At 37.9% G+C, this 23725-nt stretch overlaps 1 protein-coding gene across 2 annotated transcripts in view; it reads right to left on the reverse strand.

Moving 5' to 3' along the window:
• Nucleotides 1–23725, reverse strand: part of LOC115055140 (ligand-dependent corepressor) — a 24427-nt gene continuing 702 nt past the window's right edge. Inside the window, exons 2-7 of one of the 2 annotated variants that reach the window (XM_029520639.1) lie at nucleotides 15969–16034; nucleotides 15211–15290; nucleotides 14865–14997; nucleotides 14366–14686; nucleotides 14175–14271; nucleotides 1–5637 (exon numbers count right to left, since the gene is read on the reverse strand). In XM_029520639.1, the coding sequence (XP_029376499.1) occupies nucleotides 954–5637; nucleotides 14175–14271; nucleotides 14366–14686; nucleotides 14865–14997; nucleotides 15211–15290; nucleotides 15969–16034 (5381 nt within the window). In that variant the 3' untranslated portion in view covers nucleotides 1–953. Of the gene's footprint in view, nucleotides 5638–10526; nucleotides 12068–14174; nucleotides 14272–14365; nucleotides 14687–14864; nucleotides 14998–15210; nucleotides 15291–15968; nucleotides 16035–23725 lie in introns of those variants that run through there. The other variant, XM_029520640.1, reaches the window with a different exon arrangement.

The raw sequence follows: 23725 nt of genomic DNA on the forward strand, positions 1-23725 counted from the left end.
AAAAAAAAAACAAAACACAAACACGCATGTTTCTTAAAACATTCCGGCCTCGTATTTGCTTTTACATTTAATAAGAACTATTTTATGTTAATGCTCTGGGAAAACGGGAAAAGAAATTGAACCTCTCACTCAACAGAAGAATTTACAGATGAAGTATGACGCATACAGTTTGTAGAACACACATTTCCACACGCTACATGAAGCAAATGAATGTTGACTGCCTCTCAATGGACTGGAAGCTGTTACAACTAGAGGACAGGAGTTCACATTTAGCAACACATTCAATTACTTTACACTTCATAAATAAGGCACCTGGTCACAACAGTCACATATTCACAATGTTGTGATTAGACGACAGGCTGGAGATACAAACTGCTGGCTGACTAAGTAAAATGTTTATGCAACAGCTGATCCCCCTTCTCAAGTTAAGCTCTCTGGACAGGAAATGCAGTGCATGCTATCATCTAAAACAAGTATTATATACAAAATGGCAAAAGAAGGAAAAAAAAAAAAAAAAAAAGGACTGGTTATTGAATTTATTGTCACCTTGATAACTGCATTACAGCTTAATTTTTGTTATACCCACTTTTTAAATTAAGGTTGATTGACCATTGTTATCTCCAGCCATGTCATAGGGTACTGGGACATAAACCAAACTGCAACTACGGTCCGATCTGTCCGATTTCATGTCCAAACTTGTTTGTAGTCCCTGAACGCAGAGCTAATGCTCAGGAAATAATCCCATCACTTCTGCAATTTCACACTGAAGCTTTACAAAAGCATAAATGAAATTCCAAAATCTGTTCCTTCTGCACGTCTGCCCTCCTGAAAAAGGTATCCTCTGAAGAGTTTGGTGAGAATACAAAATAGATTCTTCTGGTCCTTCTGAATATATTCACAAGTAAGAGAAAAAAATAAAAAATAAAGATGATCACTCTCTCTGCAGGTCAGTTTTATCTTGATGTCCTGGTGCGCTTAGCTGGGGTCTCTAAAAGCTCCTGAGCTCTCTTTGTTGCAGACTTTTTTGCACCACGTGGCAACAAGACTGCCTGACGTGTCTTTGCGGGTGGTTTTAAAGCGCTCCTCCGTGTCAGCGTGGGCCTCTCAGCTTTCTTGGCTGATTTCAGAGAAGCTTTCCGTGTTTTGGGGGACTTGGTGGCCCTCTTTGAAGCAAGATTGGGGCTCCCACCCAAGGGAACTGCTGCTTCCATTTTTCTCTGGGATCTTGTCAGTACCTGGTCAGGTGAGGTGCTCTGTTGAGCAGTTTCAACTGAATTTTCTGTAATTTTCACTTCAGCCATTGTAGTTTGTGACAATTCTTTTGTTGGGATTTTCACAGCATGCATTTTATTAACCGTAGGTTTGTCCACCTCCACTTTCTCTGCTTCACTTTGCTTTTTATTTTCAATCTTGCTTCTAGATGTGTCGCCGGGGTTTTGTTCAGATACTTTTGGCAGCCCTAGTCGTTGAGAACACCTCTTTGGCAATACTTTTCTAGTTGTGTATCTTGGAGATCTACCACTGCTCTGGGCCTTTACCGGTCTTCCCAGAACAGGCTCCTTTACATTTTTTCTGCTGACCAAAGTTTTCCTTCTATCCAGTCTTGCAGCTGATTCTCTCATTTGCCTGCTGACAGGTAGGGCTGACTTCTGTGCCTTCAGAGATCCTTTCAGATTTGCCTTGGCAGCAGTCTTAGTGGTGGTCATTCTTTTCATACTGCTGGTTTTTAAGGTTTTACTGGCCTTTTTCAGTCTTACATTGGTTTGCTGAACCTGCATCTTCCCACGGATATTAGAGTATTTTCTCAAGATTCTAGCACTAGCTGGATTCTTTGATTTTCCAGAGTGTTTCTGGGATTCACTTATCTGCACAGGGGGTTCAGCAGAGGAGTTTGACTTAGTCAAAGCCTGAGTACTACTGTGAAACTCTCTCCTGTCTTTCCCTTTGATTGAATTTGCCTCTTGTTCCAGGGCTTTAGCAATCAATTTCTGATTCTTGGGATTGCTCTTTACAGGTGAAGCAATGGCAAACTTTTTCAAGTGTTTCTTTAAGCGCTCTGCCTGTAGGCTTGGAAATACCCCCTGGGAGCTCCCTGAAGCACTAGATGAGCTGTGGAAGCACAGCTGCGTTTCTGATGGAAGACGCGTATTCACCTTCTTAACAATGACAAGGGACTTTGTTTCTGTTGATTCAAGGAACCAGCGACAAATACTAGTGAGATTAAAACCTTTCATAAAGAGCATTTGGACTGGTGAGTATTTCTGGTGCTCTGAGAACTTTGGTTTTCGGGCCCTGCGTTTACTTTTCCAGATAGCTGCCTGTCTGTCTGCTTTGTTTTTATATTTTGCAGCTGGCTGGCCCTCTTTGTCCAATTGTACCCAACCTTTTTGCATTCTATCATACTTGATGTTTAAATTTGTTATTAGGTGTTGGTTTTCTTCCCCGGTTAGAGTCTCATAGAATTTGTTCGTGGATTGTTTTGGGGGCTCATGCCTGGGTGTAATGCCAGGGACAGCTGAGCTGTGAGGCAACACAGATGCTACAGATACTGGAGGGGACTTCACCTGAGCTTTAGTTATTCGTTCTGGCATCATTCTCATAGGGGTAGCGACATCAATCTGTCTTCCAGCTGTGCCAAGACAACTGGTTGAAGGTGAAGCAAATCTATGTGATCTCAAAGCTAATTTCTTAATGTCACCTGGTGGCGACTGAGTTAGAGGCTGGGGGAACATTTCTGCCTTACTGGTTTCACTCCTTAATGGCATTCTTGTTGGTTTCTCCAATATAGGAGAACTGCAATCAGCTCCAATTGCAAAGCTGTCTTCTAAAGGTGCTACATTTGGCTTCTTTGGGGAAGCAATATCACTTGCTTCTGCATCCTTTCTGAGACCTCGTTTATTTCTTAATGGCATAATTGGCATGTGCATTTCTGTTCTTACAGGACTTTCTACCTCATCGCTAAATTGCAGTTTCTCATTTTTATTGTCTACAACAATTTTTTGATTTGCTGCAAAACTACTTTGTACTTCATTTTTTTGTAATTCTTCAGAGGTTGTATCAGGGTGAGATTTTTCTGTGTTAAAATCTATATTTGTCTCTGGAACGGTGCTCTCTTGGGACTGTTCAGGGGCTGTTTGGGATGGTGACGTTATTAAAGGATCAGAAGTAGCAGAAAGTGAGAGGGGTAGGAGCTGCTCTAAAGATTGAGGAGCTTGGGTAGTAGTTGGTTTAGTAGATGAAGTAGAAATAACAGCATTTGAAGTGTGTGGTGAGAGTGTAGTTCCACCTGGCTTCTGGCTGGCTGATCTAAGTTGGCGTTTGGAGTCGGTGCTCTGAGAACTATCAATGGGTTGATCAGAGAGGACAGGTGAACTACCTCGATCTTTCTGAACCCTCTTTTGTTTTTGTGCTTGTTTGGTCTGCACAGGAACTTTAGATGCTGAGCTTGATATTGTGCCAGGAGATGATTCTGTCACTTGCCCAATGACAGAAGGAATTTCGTTCAAATTTTGAGCTGTGTGTGGTTCAGGAAGATGGCCCTCAAAGTCTTCATTTTCAACAGTTGAAGTAAAAGCTGCATCAACAGAGTTTTTGTTGGGTGTAGTCTGACTAGATTTAATTGGGGTTTTGTTTGGGGATGTGGTGTTGCTACTGGATCTGCGGCGCAAACTTCTGTCAGAGGCAGATATGGGTCTACCATTAACATAACCCACTATCACTGGTTCTGATTTTCTTAAACGCTTTGGCAGTGAGACTACAGTACCTTTTTTTCTACGCCAAGGGGGTAATTCCTTCAAAAGCGCATCAAGTGTCTTTGTGGATACGTCATACTCATTATCACCCTCAGTGTCTAAAGAAATAGCATTATCAACTGCTTCAGGTATTTTAATTTTTAGTTCTTTCACCATTGGTTCTTCTGGTGAACCCATGATGTTGGACTTTTCTATTACTTCAAAGTTGTCATCATGTAATTGTCTCTCCGGCTGAAATTCCTGAGGCAGCTTATCTTGTACTTCTTCCCTTTCATTTTCTTCCACATTCTCCTCAACTTGATTTACAGGTGATGGGCCACTATTGTCCTGGAGAACAGGTTCAAAGTTGTTTTGCTTATCTGATGAAACCTCTGTGTCAGTTTCTTCTGTTGGTGCATTTTCAGTTTCTGCCACGAGTTGCTGGATATTTTCAGGTATGTGCCCTTGGGGCTCAGGCTCATTATCTTTGTCTGTTTTAAATGGAGGCTGAGCAATACTTTCCCCTTCTGATTTCCCTGAATCTAAAGTTGCATCTTTTTCTAGATCTGTGTTCATATCCATTTCTTTGTTCTCTGTCAGACACCATGCTGGAGAAGGAGTAGCAGACTGACCTTTGCTTTGAGACTGATCAGTTTGACTAGTTTCAACAATAACATCTACTTCACTGTCCGCTAGCTCCACCATATCTCCTGTTCCAGGTATGACACTCTCATCAGACTCTTCTGAGGACATTTGCTGACTCATTGTCTCCCTGCATGTTCCAGCAAAAGGCATATCCACAGGGGGTAGGCCTTCTGGCCTCGAAAGGATCTGTTTTGGGGTGACCAATGTGATCACTTCTGGCATTGGGTTAGGACAGTTTCCCCTTCTAGCCAATGTACGGACAGTTTTTAACTCACAGAAATCTTCCGAATACGTATGTCCTCGGGTGCTTTTTCTGGCATTCCGGCGTGGAAGCAAGCTACGCTGCTGTTCCTTAAAACATTCTGTGATTGGTTTGTCAATAAAAACAATGTCACAGCGGCCCAAATCAGGGTCAGCAATTCCTTTACAAGTAGAGTCTCTGGCCCGATGATCAGAGGATGCCCTGGTAGTCTTCCTAGCAGTCCGTGGAGAGTCTGGTGGAATGATCATGTGAACTGACATAAGTTTTGCTGGTGTATCTTTGGCATGCTCAAGAATCTCTCTTTGCCTAGCTTGATGTCCATGACTGACTTGATTGTGTCTTTTCACAGAGGAGCTGAGTCGAGCACTGTGGGTCTCTGTTCTGTTGGATGCATTTGAGTTACCCTGCCTGTCCTCTGAAGTGTCAGAATGAGACGAAAGAGAGGCATTGAGCACACAGGACAACTTCTTACCATCAGCAACATTGCTGGTCATGATTTTCATCTTTAGAGGTGCATGATCACCATGTCGGGTGTTTTCTGTGTCCATTGGATTAGTGTTCAGAGTCGCCAAAGCATGGTTACTCCCTGACCCAGGGCTGCGCAGATCCAAAGCAGAGCCAGACACACCTGACGTTTTGAGTGATACCATATCCTCTGGAACATTTTTCATTGCACAACTGCCTGGGAGAAAACTGGGCATATCCTGGGCCTCTGACTTGGGAGTGGATTCACTAGGAAACCTCAGCTCAGAGCATGACTTCTCAGGGGTGACTACAGTAGATTTTGGGGTGGAACAAGAACTTCCCTGTGTCCCAAGGGTAGAGTTGGAGGCTTGCTGTGTGTTGGACGATGCATGTGCTTTGACCTCTGTTTGAAGAAAACCTATGGCATCTACGATCTGCCTCTGATGGTGGGGACAGAGCTTGGCCATGAACTGTTCCAGCGTAGAAGTGGACTGAAGGTCTTTTACCTTTGCAACACGCAAATCTGGAGACTCACTGAAAAGAAAGAAGAAAAGATATAACTTTAAGCAACATTGGTTTACACTATTGCCTAGTATGATATGATTAAATTTCAGTGTGGATGTAAATCCACACTGAAATTTAATCACTACATGTGGAGGGGAAATTCATCTCATCTTTATCCACTCCTGAATGGTTTTAAGAAATAATTCACAAGTGTGTGACGTTTGCCATTGCATATTTATTAAAAGAATAAGTGATTTTAAAAGTGAACTTTTAATCCAGTGAATAATTAAATTGTTACACCCATTAATTTTTTTATTCTTTGCACAGTGGTGCTTTTTGTTACATCATATATATCAAGACAATGTTTCACATGCACAAGACATTTAGCAATTGTGGCCCACTTTCATTAAAACAAGTCCAACATATATATCACTTGAAAGAGCAAATACATTGGGGCAAAAATAGAATACATCATTTCTGAAAAATTGTCTTCATAGCATAAAGGGTGATTTTGAGTTACAAGTGCTCGGTGACTATTAAACCAGTAAAAGAAACACCAAGTTTGAACACATGAAAAATTAGCTACTCTAATATCTGTGAGGTTTTCTTTGTGTCAATGCAAATCTGTATTAATTACTCAGCAGAGAACTATGTTTTTGATATTTATATATACATATACATGCACACACATGTTGGTGTGTGTGTATATGTGTGTTGATATTTGGCTGAAGTTGTATCAGTGAGGTAGCGCCATTTTAAAAATTCTCCAGTATCTTCGGAGCTTTTATACCATCACATTATGCCAAAAATATAGTATCATCTTATGTCACTGAGAAATGTACAAGGTGGTCTTTTAACAAAAAAAAGTGAAGTGATAAATGAAGCCAGATCTGGATTCCTGAGGTGACACATCACAAGACTATGTAGATGAGTAGCTTTGCAGAGCAATGGGTGCTGGCAAAAATGAGATGAACATATAGTCCAAAAAAAAAAAAAAAAAAAAAAAAAAGATGTTTGCTTGAGTAATAATAATATTTAACACAGTCTGACAATTTGAGACCAGCGGTATGTTTTGGGAAAAAGTTTTAGGATGCTACATCATAAGAAGAACAACAACAATAATAATATCACCCATTTGGAGCACTAAACTGTTAACCATAGTCATTTTATACCTCGGTGGTCAATATCTTGTCTGACCTGAGATGATATTAACATTCATTGTGCAAAAAAAGTTTAAAAATAATAAAAACTGTCAAGAGGTACTTTTGTTTTGGCTGTAAAACACAAAACAATTTGTACAGCATGCCAAAATATCTCAAATGTAACTTTTAGAGATTAAAAAATAAATCTGAGATTAGAAAAATAACATTTGCTGAAATTGGAACCTGACCAGCTTTTATGCTTAGCTCATTAATTTCGCACCCCTGCTTGCAAAGTCTAACGAGTAAACTGGAATACCTGAATAAGAAGTGTTAAGGGTTTTATCCCTGAGGGTTTTTCCTCGGTTTCAATTAGCATAACAATAAGAAACTGACACAAAGTAAATATTTTTTTTCCAGAGGAATAGAAGAACTCATCTAACAAACAAAACCAAACTCAGTTCCATCTCAATTCCACAATATTTTAGAACCACACAGACATGGATATGTCAACTCATCCACAATGTTCATATGATGTACATTAGCAATATTAATAATCTGGCAAAACCATCTACTGTACAAGAGGATTTTATCATACATCTCCAGTGAACCAATAAGATTTTTAAGTGGTTTAGTGATATTTACCGGTCACAGTTAATCTTCTTAATGCATTGTTTGTGTAACCGTTAAAACACCCGCAAACAACCCAGTATTATAAATAAAAGATCCTCAAAATTTACTATATAAAACTAACTGACACATATCATTCCATCCAATCATGCAAACTACACCCAATGTCATTCCTTTAAAGACTGCAAATGTTAAATCAAAATAAAGAGCTATACATAGATTTCATAAATGTTGGTCACACCATACACAATTATATACTTTCGCCCTCATACTTACCAAGATTCTTATATATTTATATATCTATATATAGAGGAATTACTTTTTGTTTCATTAAAGCCATTTACATTCATGGTTACCGAAATGTTGCTAAAGTTATTAATTAAATAGATTAGAGGATCAATTTATTAAGTATTAATCTAAATACATTACAAATATCTCCAAACATATACATATTCAAAACATATCAGTGTGACTAGGTATCTAAGGGGAGATAAACTCTTCTGTCACTAAAACTCTTCAGAATAAAAAGGTGTCCCTGAAGGAGGACACCATCAAGAATGCTTTTGTTGGAAGTGTCAGAAAAAAAAAGCTTGGACTGCTCTATGACGACCCAAAAAGAAAAAAATAAATAAATAAAATCAACTGAGAAAACAATAACTAGATCAGGGTGCAATTAGCACTTGTAAGCCATTTGCCAAAAAATAACACGTGTTATGTACATGGCAAGCTTCTACATAAAATGCCTACATGAAAAGAAGAGTGTGATATGGATTTTTATGATGAGGTAGTCCAATATTTCATATGCTACAATACATAATGGGGAGCACATGATGTCAATAAACCCAAAGCGCTTGTATGTCTGTAAAGTGTAGTGATTAAAATGTATTTAACTCTCAAGAATAAAAATCAAGTGTTACTTTTGTGTAATGCTGGATGATTGTCAATGCAACAATTATTTCATTAGAGACAGCATATCAGTGACTAAACATACTACTAATTTTTAGATGTACACTTGAAGCAATGGCTACAAATGATTAGGTAATATTTGTTACAAATAATGAAAGCAAAGAAATAATGAGAGCAAGGAAATAAGGGTCAGAGAACCAGTCTTTCATATTAGCAAGCTCGTGGCAGCCTACGTTAATTTCTCCATGAGATGGCCCCAAGAGAGCTTGAAATGTCCCATAAGGAAGTTTGAAGTTGCACAGAGTCAGGAAAATTCTACCAGGGTTTTCCTTCCTAATGATCCCTGATCACAAGCAGGGGGGTGGGTAGTGCTATGCAAGGAATAAAGGTAAGAAGAACCCTTAAAAGCATTTTGCTTGTGGCCTCAGCAAGGTAAACACACACACACACACACACACACACACACAAAACCAAAAAAAAAAAAAACCTTATATTAAAAGATTCAAGAAAAAACATGCCTTGTTTGCAAAATGAAATTTTGGTAGGAGGTTAATTGACTCTGCTGAAGTCATACAACTATTACAGTGCTATTTAGAAACAAGCATGAAAGCCCCTGAACTATATTTTCCTGCCTCAGCAGACTGACGTAAAGTTGCTTACTATTTGGACAATTGTATGTAATGTATGACTGCAACAACTGCTTGAAGTTGCAGAATTATTTCACTTATGAAAACATCCACATTCATGTGTACACCTAGAAAGGCTCAACAAATTGCAAAAAGCTGAACCTGAAAGAATTATTGGGCATGGTCCAATATTCTAAAGTATCCTGATTTGTAAGTGATAATGCACAATGGGGAATACCGATAGAGCTAAATAATACAACATGAAGTTCCCTTCACCAAGTCACCAAGGCAAAATTGAGTGAATGTATGGTGACAGGCCTTCTTAACCTTTACATACAACAAGATCATGGTAAAAACCAAGGAAAAGTGGCAACCCACACCACTGCATGTTTACTTTAAATAAAAAACACAATAATCCTTAAAGCACAGAAGGGATGAACTACTATAGTCCACACAGTCTGGGCTAGTCTAACTGTACAAAATCCAATTTAAGTTTCATAAAATCAATGGGGATTTTTAGATGCAACGCTGCAGAGCTAATATTCTATTTCAAGCTATTTCTATTGGGAACATGAGAGCCAGGAAAATAATGATCTGGTTTCCTCTCTAAACACATTTAATTCAAATGTTTTCTTAGTAACTTGAGACATAGGTAGATGTGGATAGAGGGAATGCTTATTTGGCTAATTAGCTAATGTTTGCAAGCTGGCACAATCAGCAAGCAAATTCAACTCTATCTGCCAATAGTATTTCAGTGGTTTCATAGAAAAGTTACTTCATGGATATGAGGAATGGATGAAATAGTGTAAGTAAGTAAACATTTTCAAAAATGCCTGTATTTTTAAATATTTTGGAGAGTTAGGAGTTGCATGATGCCATGAGATTAGCTAGAGAGCACCATTTACAACTGATGGGTCTCTAAAAGAGGGTTAACTCTTGTTAAAGTTGTTAAATGACCTGACGATGCAAATTTATTTTGAAGTTTTTTGTTAAAAGATTTTGTTTCTCTGCCTCATAGAAAGACATGCCAGAGAAAATGGTAGGAATGTAAATAAATAAATAAATAAAAATTCAAGCCCTGAATCACATAGACCTGAAATGCTGTGAACGGCTACACAAGCATCGAAATGCTACAGATAAGTAGTTAAGGTAAGTTGTGAAGACATTTCAGAGTTGGAAACACATACTTCATCAGCACGACATCGAAAATCAAAGTTACCTCAAAGAGCTGTTTGGGTATACTATGCTTTCCCTGTTAGAGGTGACTTGTATGAGCATATCTGTATCTGAGGTATATTTATGTGCTTGCAGTAACTCATTGTCAAATAAATGCATTTTCTTTAACTGACAAGTATTGCATCCTAATGTGAATTTATCCTGAGTGCAGTGAAGGCAATGGAAACAAATTCTACCCTTAATATTGCAAAAACACAAAAACAAACAAGCAAAAAAAAAAAAAAAAAAAAAAAAATACAAACAAAACAGGCAGCAAAAAGTAGGCATGCTTTTAAAAGGAAAGCAAAATTTTGGGCAACAATAGTCAAAAAGAGTAGCATAACAAATGTTATTGATTACAGTGTTTGTAATTAATAAATATTTCATAGAATAGTGGTAGCTTTTGACATTTCCAGTATTCATTTCAGTCATAGAGGTGCATTTGCAAAATAGTGAGTGACTTCAATTGTTATCCATAAAAACTTCTGAGGCGTACACCCTCAGTAAAACGTAGTGCTACACATCAACCAAGTGCTCCAAACAGTACTGACAGAAGACACTGAGGGGCGCCACCTCCTTAGATATGTTTTACTTTGGCTCATGAAGAACACATTTACAGAGCCAGAAATTATAATTTAAAGTTAAACCTTGAAATAAATTATCTGAAAAGCATTAATTCAAAGAGTAGAATTTACCCTCCCAAGCACACTATGTACAGCAGGGAGAGACTTGAGTGTTGAAAATAGTCTTACAGAAATATATTAATGACCAAAAGTGAATGGTCAAACTAAATCAATAAATAGTTAATTACACAAATATTAAGGTTTTATGGAAAAAACATGTCAGCCACTCCCACTGTCTTGCAAATACAACATTTTTAAGGTCAAAAACAACATGACTATTTACTTAGATGGATATCACTCATTTGATGAGAGGCTTCCATCTTGGAAATCATTCCCATTGTCTTCAGATGTGCTCTCTCCTTTCTCAGGAATATGTTGGGGGTTTGGGAGTTCTTTCCCCTCTGGGAGCCGTGACCCACTGCACTCCTTTTCCTGGCTTATCACCTTCAGTTTCTTTTTAGGGGGATTTTTCAAGGTACCAAGTCGCTCCTTAACTTTGTATTCCAGGGTGCTGTGTGGAATGCCATAGATCGATTGGGCTTTAGACACACTCATTTTCCCACCCATCACCACCACTATAGCCTCCTCCAGCAGTTCGGTGTTGTACTGTCGATATCGCCCACGTTTCTTTCTTGGCTGCTTGCTACCAAGGTCTGACTCTGAGTCCAAAGAATAGTTGCCTCCTAGGGCTGGGCGGTCAGTGACGCAAGACCAGTATTCCTTATCTGTACCTGAGCTAGTAAAGACTCTGCTGCTCTTGTTTTGGATCTGCCTGGGTACGTTGGAAGAGAGCTTCTTTCCCACACCATTCTCACAAGGCAAACCTGTATTCTCTCTGGACAAGGGATCCCAAGATGGATCTAATCCTGCTGACAAAACTCGCACCTGGGGAATCTTAAGGTCAAATGATGATGGATGAGAAGAGGAGAGGCTGTGCTCCATGAAGGCCTCCTGGAGGTTTCCTTTCTCATAGCCAAATGACTTTGTCAATAGTCCAGCAGCTTCCAACAACTGCGGTATGTCTTTAAGGTGCTTACTAGACTCACGGTTGGCTTTAAGTTTAAGAAGCGCTCCAAAATTAGTTTTGGAATTCCAGGAATCACATCCATTTCTGAAAAGTTCACTGGGTGTGGAGCTGTGGTTATAGCTGAGAGGTGACTCTGGGTCGCTCTCCAAATCGGCCTCCTCTTTGATGTGCAGCGCGTATGCAAGGGATGAGGGCGGTTTAAAACAGGTGGAGTGGCCGATATTCTCCCTCCTCCTCCCATCCTGTAGGCTCCTCATAAACAGCCCGACCTGCCCGTCCGCTCTCAAGGATCGCCTGATTGGATGGAAGGAAACTGGGTGTAAGCAGAGCTTGCACAGTGCCTTTTTTTCTTTTCTAAAGGAGGATGGGTTGGGGTGGGGAGGATGTTGGCCACTCCTTTATTATATGATCTTGCTTTGGTAACATCACTGTCTTTTAGAATGACTGACTGTGTGTTTGTGTGTGTGACTTTTTAAGAACAAAAAAGGCCCAAGTTTGAAATCTTTTATTTGGTTGCTTTAATAATTGTTTACAAATTTTGCATCAACATAAGAAATAAGAAACAAAAAAAGGGCAAAGAAACAATAAAAATAAAGTAAAGAGAAAGGCACTTAATGAAGCACATAGGTCTTATTCTCATGGCACAGCCAGAAGGAGGGATCATGTATCATTGCAATAAGGCAAAATGGGATGTAGCTGTTAAATGGGGCATAAAAGATATGCCATAAAAAACAACCAATGCAAATAAAGTTCTTGACATTTGGTGTGTGACGTTACCACTAAACAAGCACAGCAATAAAAGAGTAAGCCAATGGAGGATTGTTGGTGTTTACCAAATGCAAAATTTCAACTCCAACCTCACATACAAATACATTTTAAAAAGATGGTGTTTCTTCTCAAATGCAAAATTAGAATTTAAACTTCAAAGTTGCCACTGCTTGCACATTGTTACATCAATGTATTTACACAACAAAAAAATGTCTTTTTTAGAAAGTAAATAGCGTAATTTGGGGGTTTCAGAAATGTGTTTCTACGTGGATAGTTTTCATTTAGATACTAGCTTTTCTTTGTTTTACCAAGGAAAGTGTCAATGATGCCTATAATATGGAAATTAAGATGAAATTCTGGTATCTTTAGTTTGCTAGGACGGCTCATACTATTTAGGCTCTTTTAGCCCTCCATGCAGCAGAGGAAAAAGCAGCTTATTTCATCTAAATATTTTAACTTTAGCCACAAGTCACATACAACAGTATATCAGAGGCTTTCCTCTGCGGGAAAACAAAAGGTACCAAACTACAAACTCAAAAATTTATAAGTTCTACTAAAATTAAGATATATTTTAGACAAGTGAAATAGCGATTCTGTCTACAGAAAGTACAATTTAAATGTGAATATCACTCAAAAAGGATGTAGCATCATGTTTATTTGAATTTATATGATGTGGAAACACTTTTGTTCCCTGCATAGCAACAGACATAGAGGCAGTTTTGATATTGAATCATCTCTTCCTTCTGAAGAGGAACATGGCACACAAATGTGACTTAATTAATTTTAATGCTACTGTAGTATATTGCTTCTGGTAGGACATCAATACAAAAGTATTTTTACTGTCTTATTTTATTTATGCATTTGGAAGACACTTCTATCAAAAGAAGCTCACAAGCCAGACTCATCACCAAATTCTATTCTATAATCTGTTACAGCAGGCTTATGAATTGCTCATTTTGAATAGAAATCCAAGCATATTAGCCAGGCTAGATGCCCTATCTTAAATCAGCAGATATCAGCAATAATGAACAGAATCGGAAACAAGTCCAAACTAACAGAATCCCTCTCGGCCACAATAGCTCACAGACTCACCTTTTCTTTCTTTCTTTTTTTTTTTTTTAAAAACCACCGGTAAAAAGAAAAGAGGGGGAAAAAAAAGACCAAATCTTAACCATGTAGTCCCTTGCTGGCGAAAGAGTGACATGTCAGACAAACAGCAGGGAGCAGGCAGCCTTATTAACTTTAAGCCTGCAGGATCATATCTGCTGAATGGCTGCATGATGCAAAACAGCATCCTGTGTGATGCACTCGAACAAGGTTTCAAAGGAGAATCAAGCAGCAGAAGCACAGCGAAGATTTTACCGTCTAGTGCAGTTACTCAAAACCCTTATTTGTTTTCTTTGTGGCAAAAAACATTTCTGTTAGAAGGACCCTGTTTGTTGTTGTTTATTTTCATCAAGCAGTCAAGTGCGCTCAAATTTAAGGAATGAAATTTCTAGCCTTAGCCCGTTAAGTAATAACTCTGTATAACCAGAATAATATGGTTGCAAATTTAATTGGTTCCAAATTGAATTTATGTTCATCCTAAAGCATAAATCTTGTAGACTGAAGAGACAAAGAGACAGAAACTCACCCCTTGATTGTAGATGTGGCTGGAGAAAGGCAGGGACTATGGACAGGCAGGTTGCTGCTACAGCGATTCTTTTTAATAGATAAATCAAGGACTCCGTCTGAAAAATGGTAAGTAAACTCTCTTCAGATTCATTGCTGAGTTGAGACTGGCTACCAGCTGTTTTGTTAAGAATATATTTAACTTCACACTACCTTGTTCACTGGGATCAGCTGGGGGCTTTTTGATGGTGAGGTCAAGAGGAGCATCCTGGTCAGCCATGAGGAGCTTGCTGAGGACGGGGTTCTGGCTGTGTGCGGGCCCAGCAAGGGTTGCAGCAGGGCTGGTAGAAGGAGGGGCCCCTGAGAGCAAGGGTGGGGTCGGCAGACTTTGGTCAGAGTGAAGCTGAGAATCTGAGCAAGTGTCCTGAGGGGAGCTGGTTTTTGAGGTATATTCGGCAGCAAACTGTCGGATCATTCTCTGAAGGATTTCGCGAGCCACTAATGGAATGTGTGGGTCCGAGAAATTTGGCACATCTGAACAGGGAGGGGGGGTGAAAACTGTTATATGTCAGATCATAAAAGGTGCTGTGGTAACAGTCTGCATTCATGTAAATGTAAATTTAAATAAAGCATAAACAATATGAAAGCTTATTGTTGTCAGAACAGTGTAAAGTACTTTTACTTGTCACATTCTGTAAGTGGGAAAACTCACCTTTTCTGCTGAGAACTGCATTGAGAAATTCTTCGGCTTGTTTCTCTAATCTGCTGATTGTAGTCTGATCTTTCACCAAGAGAGGTTTGTATGTATCGTCAAGCCCCTTGTTGCTTAACCCAACTAAGTGTTCCTATCAAAAAAAAGATGTTCTTCAGAGAGCTTCAGAGAGAAGACTTATTTCCCTTTATTTCAGCAATGGAATTGTCCTCAGTAACAATTAATTATCTTTAATTAATTATCTAAATCCGGTCTCCTCTTCAAACTTTTAGGGCACTCCTACAATTTCAACAACTGAGAAACAAAACAACATCTAAAGAAAGACCAATGAAAGAAAATGTTTTACCTTTACTTTGTCTCTTCTCAAACAGCAGAATAGACAATTTTCATCAAACGACCAGTCAGAGACTCCTATTGGCTCAAAGTCTGTGGACACAAAAAAGGATTTGTTCTGATTGACATGGTTTGCCTTTTGGTTTAAGGCCGTCCTGCATCATTATCAGCACAATAACCATATTGTGCACTGAATGAGTAAATGTAAAATGTATCATTAAAACATTTTTTTTTTTTTTACCTAGTGTTCCATAACCAGTTTCAATCTAAAATTCTTAAGATTGTATTTAATACAACGAAATGACAAATGAAAGGGTGAAATTAATTAAGAAGCCATAATGAAAGTATTCCAATTATTTCAACTGAAAAGACTTATTCAGTTAAACTTAATTCTCAGTAGTCTACCTTCTGCAATTGTACAAAGTCAAGTCATAGATTTATACACTCTTCTTATTGCAAATGCACTACAAGCCCAATAATGGCCACAATTGTTAGACCAACATCATGCATTGTAAAAATGAATGTATAACAAGACTTTTGCACTAGCCCCACGCCATCCAAAATACCAACTTAGAAGGAAGACAAGGCATCTTCTCTTCTGCAGCCAGTGGGGCTGTCTTATAAAGTGAATGTAGGGGGGTACCAGACGGTACAATGCAGCAGCATTGTCATGTAAGCAGATATCGTACTGAAACCACAAAATTCTCATTCATACATTTCTATGATTGTAACAGCTATTACGATGAAGCAAATAGTCTACAAGATACTTACCCTTAAACAATTCAAGGTCTTCTACCAGCTCTGGACCAAACAGACCTTCAAGAATGCTCTCAAATCCTGAAAGACATGAAAGACATGGAATTCATTTAAATGAGCAGTTGTCAATGTCACACAATACGACATGGATATTTGTTGGTTTCAGCATCAAGGCTTTATTAAGACTAAAAGTTTACAGAGACTAAAATTTATCAAAACAACAAGACAATCTTATAGCAATATTCTATACCTATAGCAATATTCTCTCTTCCACATTCACAGGCTTCTCTTAGCATCTCTACTTCAATTTGACAGCCCTTGTAAGCAGCATGCCTCTGCTAAATCACATATTTTAAGCTTTACTTCAACAGTAAATACATGCACTTCATCCTGCTGTTGCCAAGCAACTGAAATACCTACGGAGTTGTAAGTGACTGTATGTTATAACATTAAAAGGAAATAACCAGAAACAAGGTTGGTAGTGTATGGTGTCAACACACTTTTACAATATCACAGATCCATAATTCAACCAAATCCCTGTCCACTAATTTACAATTTTCATATAAGTAACTTATAAAAACACTGGCTGCAGCAGCAAAACATCTTATATCATGCACACACAGGCTAAGGATAAATTTTAAATGGAATGGTGATGAGATTGTGGTATCCTACAGTCCCAGCTGTTTGATAAAGATCTGTAGTGATATAGTGCATTATGCATAGGGCTTCATTTAACAGTGCATTAACACAATATGCAATATCTGCTTACTGCCGCTGGGTTAAAATAACCTATCCAAAACCACTGTATGCATTAAATCAAGCGCTAAAGGGGTCAGGGGTAACATCTGTCTTCTGATGTTAAGTGCACATGTCCGAATGTGCAAAGCACAAACAAAAACAGCAAAAAATAAATAAATAAAATTGAGGCAAACCATTCAAACATTTAATGTAGTAAATGTTTGTAAGACACATGCATTTGTGGCACAAAAATTAAAAACAGATACATCTTAATGAAAATTAATATACACATTAGAATAACAGCCTAATTACAATAAATCTTTACGATGACAAATGAGAAAAAGACCTACCCTTACCATCCACTCTTCCTAAACTCACAGTGAATTCACTGAAGGCTGTCATCTGTTAAAATGCCCTCGCTCTGCTTCCTTACAAATTCCCACCCACTTTTCAACAGCCAAACATGAAGGAGGGTGGAGGGCAAAGTGGTGAAACACTTTGTAGCTATAGGCAACACAGCCTTGCCTATAGCTGCAGCGTGAGTGTGTTTCTGGGTTAGTGCACAGGACTTCAGCTGAAGCTATCCAATCCTATTTCTGAAATATTTCAGAGGCAGGAGGAGGAAAGTAGGTCATCCACTTTCATTTGACAAACCAGCGCCATGACATCAAACTACTCTTCAGGAATTCTGTTTAGGGCATTTAAAAATGTGTCATGCTGTAAACCATGACTTTAAGGCAATATTACACTTTCAAACTGGCAGACCATGGTTTGGTGTGGCGGCTGATAATAAACTTCTACACACAGAAGCCTCATTTTCGGAGCAACAACTAAAATTTATAAGAGCAAGCTGCCTGGCATGCAAAGTATAAAATATTCATGGTTTGCATAGCTGTCATGCAACCTCTACAAAATAAGTGTATAAAAAAAAAAGTGATAATCTGAATAGAGGATACACACGTCACCGCATTTCCTATTTCAACTTTCACCAATTAATTACACTGGGAAGGGATTTGGGGCACCGTGGAGCTGCTGCTACACATCTGGTTTGATATATAGTGATGAAATAACCTCCAGCTAAAATAATGGGCACATGGTGTGGAGGTACAAAATCATAAAGAGAAAAATTAAAAACAAACTTGTTATTGTGTGCATCAGCCTGAAAGCCTAATAATGTTAAAAATAATGATATGACATCAAGGACAAAAAAATATCAGGTTAGTGATCCAGTGCAAATAGGGTGGTGGGGGGAATCACAGCCACAGATCATATTACATTGACAACATGACATTGAGCTTCATTAGAAGCTTTAGTCCTTTATCAAGAATTCTTCGTGATTTTTTTTAGAAGTTGCTCATTTACGTCAATCATCTGATGATTCAAGAACATTAAGCTATTTCTATTTTTGCTGCCTTTTTTATTTACTCCAGATGCATATCGTATGGTTGCCCCCAGGTAATTTATCGCTGAGTGAGGGGGAAGCTTAACTCACTCAGGGGTATAACTGAAAATGAAAATAATGAGTCAAAAATAGGGATGAGAGCACCAACCTTTTGAATAAGACTTTTTTGAAGGCTTGCTTTATATTTATTGTAAATAAAAATTCATTAATGAACTACTTTAAAGAAGTTGTCTCATCAAATTTCAGGGAAACTAACAAGGAGAAACTGTTTGATTGTGGATATGTATATAAGAAACCTGCACTATGTTAGGGCATCTCAGCAAGAGATTAGTCAGCCGAGGTATTCAAGTCTTGTCAAACTGAATGTTACATTTCAAGTTTAGATTTAATTTTAGAGACCATCTAAACCTCTAATGGTGCTTCACCTCAAGAAAAGAATAAACAGCAGTCAGATAAAATTAAGTAAAGCTTTTAAATCCAATTCAATTACCTTTGAAGCATGATCATTTTAATGTACAGTTGGTTCATAATATTAAGGCTGCAATGTATATTTATTTTCAGCGATAAGCATGAGCAGCACAAATCTTCAAGATGAAAATTCCTAGGCATTTTCACGGAGCATTCGTACGCCTGCACTGATCAAAAACTCTTCCCAATCTGTCTAAGCCTTCATTTGACCTATATCTCTAGCCAATCAGAGAGAGAAGAGGAAATATTTGGTTAGTGCAACAGCCTCATTCCACACACCAGTACTTGGAAAGAAAAATCCCACAGGTTTAGGATAAGCTTAACTCTTCTAAATCCTAATGTTAACCTATATCATACACAACTGTTAACTGTGATAAATCCCTTTTTACTGCAAAGGCTCACAGCACTCCATGGCAAAATACTGTCTACAACTATTGCACTTTTGAATTAAATTCCAAAATGCCTAGGTGAAGAGTAATATACTATAAAGATGCAAGTATTGGTTTCCCAAGTATTTTAAATGTCCCTAGTTCTTAGTGCACATCTCTACTTGGTCCCAGAAGTATATTTACAGTAAAATCTTTTAGATTGTAATTTATATGTTACTCTTTGTACCCATTTTGTGGTTTGCTCCTTGGTTGTAAACGTTAAACTAATTTCTGAGAAATGTATTTTCTGTTCATATAAATCTTCATACTGTAAGACACATGACACTGTGAAGTTGCTGACTTAACAAAACACAGTAATTGACTTTTACGGTTTAATGCAATTATTATACCTCTTTCTTTGAAGAGTAGTCAGAAGCAAAAAGGCAAAGCGTGTGAATTAAAAAAAAAAATAAAAAAAAAAATCCTTGTTTTAACCATGAGGGAACACAACATGGGTAACCTCCATATGTCTTCTCTTGTTCCTACAACTAAACACATAAAATGTCTATAGCTTTCTTAACCTTCCTATTGCATTACCAAAATCTAAGGAATTGTAATGAAATGCTGACATTTAGGATCATCATGGGACTGCAGTGCTTTTATCCCACTGGATGGCCCACCCTTCCCTCTGTCGCTGTATGACTGAGAGTGTAGTGTGCTGCATCAACCTCTGATCAGCCCATCCCCCACTGTAACTACTGTACAAATACGATCTCAGTAGGAGTGACCACAAGCTCAAAGAGCAGAACCTTCTGTGAGCTCAAATCAATTTGTAGCCAAATTCAACCTTACTACACTTAGCATCTTGACAATAGCATTTGAAAACACTACATGGTAAATTGGATTGATGATGATTTTTATTTATTTTCTTTAATTAATTTTTTTACTGAATCATGTTTTAAGACCATACAAATGTTTGATCAGATTGTGTTGCTCAGAAGATGGTAATTTAGTACGAAGAGAGTCATCAATATCACTGAGCAACACTCTAAAAACATGGGCTGAGGAATGTAGATGAGTGCAGAGATGACAAATTTGCACAAATCGGATGAGCTACAATAGATGCCCGTTTTCATACCAAGTGACTTCAAATGAAGAGCTAAGCTAACTGCTTAGCCCTATAAAAAAGGATTTACTGTTGCCTGTTATGCTTCTAATAAAAAGGAATTCACCACTACTAAGTCAAGCTTAGGCACTGCATGGTGTGAGTAAATCACTTGGTAACTGCATATTATTTTCATGACATAGCAGCAACATCTTCAGTGGGAAAACACATTCCTTGAATACTTGAAGCGATATGATTGAAACTGACAGAAATTGTGTAACACTGTACAAAATCTGACTCTGAATGGCAAATGAGACCACCATGATTTTAGAAATTTTTGAAGAATGGTGCCTGCAGGCATGTGTATATGTAAACACACAGACATGCACAATGCATTTCATATCCAACATTTAAGTTGTTGTTTATGTTTCACAAAATTTCAACAAGCCTAAACCGATTCTTCTTTAGAAATTTTTGGAAAATCTAGGCCAAAAGCACATCACAGCAGACATGCTTCATAGTAAACGGGCCATGCCAAAGTTTAAATTATGCACAAGATAGCCTGTGTTGGGTCAATATTTGCTTGTTATGACTTTGAGCTAATCCTCCACCCCACTCACCCACATGTCAAACACAAGCATGAATATCTGACATTCCTTGCATTTTCAAATTTCAGCTGGTGAACTCAGTCAAAAGTTTCCCAAATGCACACAGAAAACATATTTCAGCAAAACAGTTTGCATCTGGGGGCCAATGGACTATGACACATGTATAAGCAAACATACAGACAATATTGCTGCTGTTCTATGGGACAATTGCCCTTGTCTCTACCCAGCAGTTTTACTGCTCACATTAAATACACAAAGACAAAATGTCCATTTCAGCATCAGTAGGGTGGTGGTGGCGTGCTGCCCTCTCCACCAAAAAGCCAAACAAAAGTATGTCCTTGTTGTCATGGACAGAATATACCATTCTGCCACCAGCAGACTGATGCTGTTGTCATGTACTCTGCAGCTTTACAACTATAGCCCAAACACAAGGGACATTTGTCAATCATAAAGGCTGAACTGACTAACTGAGCAATCTTGGGTCTTGTGTTAGGAACTTGTTAGAAAGCTATTATTCTCGCTGTTTTATTTTCAATGATAAGCACATAGCCCACCTAGTGTTGTAAAGCCCTCGCTGGAACTGGGTACTGAGTCAGTCCAAATATAACAATAATCAACATTATTCTGCAAATTTATCAGTTTAAACTAAGGATATGTTGTGTCAACAAGATTGGCCTGAGCAGATTTGGCGCACCTATTAGAACAATGGGTGCTGATTTGTGCATTTAGTCAAACCATCATTTGTAATACTGAACCTCAACTTTGTCAGTCTGTCACTTACAGTGATGAGCAGGGGATTGATAGCTTTAGTTGTTTAGTGTAAATTGTTTTGGTGCATTTTCCTTTTCCAATTATGAAGTCATCATCTAATTTGTATGAAACAAGCCAAGAGCAGAACATTTTAAACATACATGCACAATTCCATCATAAAACCTACAAAGTATAACATATTAAATTCCCTGTTACTGCTTTCTGAAACCTCACATTAGGGCATATTTAGACTCAAGAATTTTGAGAAAAAATATAGTGCATGTGTTGTACATACATCATACATTCAATAGGACTACTTATTTTGATACTGATTTACAGTGACATTTTGAGATCAGCAATGTCAGAGAAAGCACTCCATGATTAAATGAGTTTTGTGTCCTGCGGCATACATTCTGTTTAAAATGCAATTTTAAGTTCTGCTACAAATTATTAGGATCATCAACAGGAAAAACACTAACCATTAGACAGAGGAATATTTGGGTATTATAACTGTTAGTGACTTTGCGTAGCAAAAATTCAACAGTTCACAAAGACCATTGTCACAGACAGTTATCTTGAGGAATATACTGTAGGCTTTAGTGCTACTAATTCAGGTTTGCAACTTATTTCCTGCCCATCCACAATCAGGTAATCCTGTATAATAATGAAATAGTCCTTAAATGAAGCATCTAGCATTCCTTAATTAACAAATACAGGAAATATTTAGTTTCTGATAAAATTAAGAATGACTTAAATATGAATATTGATAAAACAAATACATTTGACAGTAAACATTGGGGTCATCTAATGTTTATATTGCATTTGATTCATGTTTTTGCAACTCTCTGCTCTTTATTTGCAACATGAATCTGAGTATCATATTGCAAAGTGTCCACATTAACTGTTGCTATGTTACAGAATCACATGAGGGAGGATGGCAAAGCATGGGCAAAAAAAAAATAAAAATAAAACAATTTTCTTCAAGCTTTTTGTCTACAGCTGTGAAAAACTACTGATTTCAATTTTAAAAAATGAATCAATGTCTGTGAACAAAATTAAAGGCATCACAGAATTTCCTATTGCTCATGTAGAGATATCTGTTTAGTTCTAAAACCTAAATGTCTATATTACATCCCAATGTTTCAGCAACAGTATGTAAAATCAAAGACTTCAACTTATATTAATTTGCCATCTATGAGGAGTAACGCAACAGTTTACAATATATAGTATGTTAAGCAATAGAGTAATAGTCTTGTGTAGGACATATGCTGATCCACTGATCAATGAGGATAAACTTGTGATGTAGCAAATTTACTTATATACAATAACATTTTCCAACCTTGGCAAATGTCAAAATAGTAGCATGGTAACCATTTTAGTTCAGCATATCTGCACGGTATTGGCACTAAACAAAATGAAGCTGGTACTGACTTCAAAATTTGTTTTGCATACATTTGGTCAAACCCCAAAGTACATGTCTTACATCACAGGGTGTTGGTAATCGATGCCATGGGATTAAATTCATTTAAATTCAGTGTCTGGACACAATGAATGTCAGTCAGTACCAAGTGTTGTCTAAATCCATTAGCTGGATAGTTCATTGGTTCACTAAAAATCATTCAATTTTTTCAGTGGTACTGGAGTAAGGTCTGTCAGTCTGGATCAGGCCAGTAAGCAAATCTGTGAGTGTGGCTAAAATGTCTTCCAGCCCAGGCCTTTACAACAGTTTTATATTTCACAGCTAAAATTTTGGCACCTACCAATTGTACGCCTTTAGTGTGTGAAAGCGCAACACTCTGCAACTCAAGAAAACAACACAAAACAGATGTTAATGACCCAAATGCATCTTCGTGAAATTGGCAAACAATTTTTCACAAAACAACCAAACGTAGAAGAGCACAGCAAATACTCACAACCAAACACACGGCTAATAATCACAACTAAAAAAAAAAAATACACAAACCCGGTTGGGGTGCATTCGGAGGGATGCTTTGTGATACGTGTTGTGCACTTCGTAATTGCCGCACTTTTGCGTATTAGGCTGCCTTGTGAGTCTTTGCAATGTATTTGGTTACGCTGCATTTGAAGCACGTGTTGTTCAACTGAAAACGACTTATTCTGAATTTTGTCTTTTTATTACTTGACTGTATGCTGAGCTCTCGGGGCCACCGTACTTCTCGCTGTGTTATCACAAAATGATTAGCTTTTGCGACTCCAACCATGCAGCCCCACAAACAAACACACACACAAACAACACAATGAGCTGAACCTTGAATCAACAACCGTATTTTAAAGAAACGTCTTGTTTTGAGATCCCACTCACAACAACCAAT

This window comes from Echeneis naucrates, chromosome 15 (assembly GCF_900963305.1).
Source record: "Echeneis naucrates chromosome 15, fEcheNa1.1, whole genome shotgun sequence".
In the NCBI taxonomy this organism is placed as follows: domain Eukaryota; kingdom Metazoa; phylum Chordata; class Actinopteri; order Carangiformes; family Echeneidae; genus Echeneis; species Echeneis naucrates.